Source organism: Conger conger, chromosome 6 (assembly GCF_963514075.1).
Source record: "Conger conger chromosome 6, fConCon1.1, whole genome shotgun sequence".
Classification (NCBI taxonomy): domain Eukaryota; kingdom Metazoa; phylum Chordata; class Actinopteri; order Anguilliformes; family Congridae; genus Conger; species Conger conger.
In genome coordinates, this window is record NC_083765.1 from 61,352,564 (window position 1) to 61,353,973 (window position 1,410).

Sequence of the window (1,410 nt, forward strand, 5' to 3'; positions counted from 1 at the left end):
TGGCAAAGAGAGAGAGAGCAGCGAATACAGACGGGACGAGAGGGGCCTAAAGGCTTTTGTCAGGCACACGGCTCAACGCATCAGCCAACACGTTTGCCGTCCCCTTGATATGTCTTATATCAAGATTATAGTCCTGCAAGAAAAGGGACCACCTCATCAAGCGCTGGTTAGGATTGGACATCGATTTTAAAAATGTCAAGGAGTTATGGTCTGTATAAATAGTCAAAGGTCCAGAGACTGAGCCCACGTACACATCGAAATGTTGAAGACCCCAAATTAATGCGAGGGCTTCCTGTTCAATCACAGAATACTTTAACTGATGCATGTTAAAGTTCTGTGAGAAGTACGCGACTGGATGCTCAACAACCGTGCGGTCAGGCTGCAACAACACAGCGCCTACTGTCAGACTGCAACAACACAGTGCCTACTCCAACCCCGCTGGCCCCACTCCAACCCCGCTGGCCCCACTCCAACCCCGCTGGCCCCACTCCAACCCCGCTGGCCCCACTCCAACCCCCCTGGCCCCCACTCCAAACCCGCTGGCCCCACTCCAACCCCGCTGGCCCCACTCCAACCCCGCTGGCCCCACTCCAACCCCGCTGGCCCCACTCCAACCCCGCTGGCCCCACTCCAACCCCGCTGGCCCCCACTCCAACCCCGCTGGCCCCACTCCAACCCCGCTGGCCCCACTCCAACCCCGCTGGCCCCCACTCCAACCCCGCTGGCCCCACTCCAACCCCGCTGGCCCCACTCCAACCCCGCTGGCCCCACTCCAACCCCGCTGGCCCCACTCCAACCCCGCTGGCCCCACTCCAACCCCGCTGGCCCCCACTCCAAACCCGCTGGCCCCACTCCAAACCTGCTGGCCCCACTCCAACCCCGCTGGCCCCCACTCCAAACCCGCTGGCCCCACTCCAACCCCGCTGGCCCCCACTCCAAACCCGCTGGCCCCACTCCAAACCCGCTGGCCCCACTCCAACCCCGCTGGCGTCCACTTGCAGGACGAACGAGCGATCAAAGCAAGGTGCGGCAAGAACTGGTGCATTGCATGGCAAAGCTTTTGCTGACTTGAATGCTTCTACACATTCATCGGACCACTGAAAACTGACTTTGCTACTAAGCAGACTGGTCAACGGCGCAACAATGGTTGAAAAGTTTTTACAAAAACTTCTATAGTAGCCGATCATACCCAGGAACCGCATAAGCTCCTTTTTTGTGGTAGGAGTGGGGTAATTTTCAATGGCTGTTACCTTAGCTTGTACTGGACGAACCACCCCCCCTGTCCGACCACCTTACCCAGATAGGTGACCGTTGCCTTAGCAAACTCGCACTTGCGAGGTTGCAGGCAAGGAAGCTTTAACAAACTGATCCAGGCAGGCACCTAGACCCAAGTCACATCACCCAACCCAA

General features: G+C 58.3%; 1 protein-coding gene across 1 annotated transcript; it reads left to right on the plus strand.

Annotated features, from left to right (window-relative positions):
* The first annotated feature begins 323 nt into the window (after positions 1-323).
* On the plus strand, positions 324-1,067 carry LOC133131623 (uncharacterized). The gene has a single exon (XM_061246994.1). The coding sequence runs from the start codon at positions 324-326 to the stop codon at positions 1,065-1,067; it is 744 nt and encodes a 247-aa protein (XP_061102978.1).
* The last annotated feature ends 343 nt before the right edge of the window (positions 1,068-1,410 follow it).

Excerpts from the sequence above, each read along its gene's own strand:
- LOC133131623 (XM_061246994.1), top strand. The coding sequence starts at position 324 with ATGTTAAAGTTCTGTGAGAAGTACGCGACTGGATGCTCAACAACCGTG.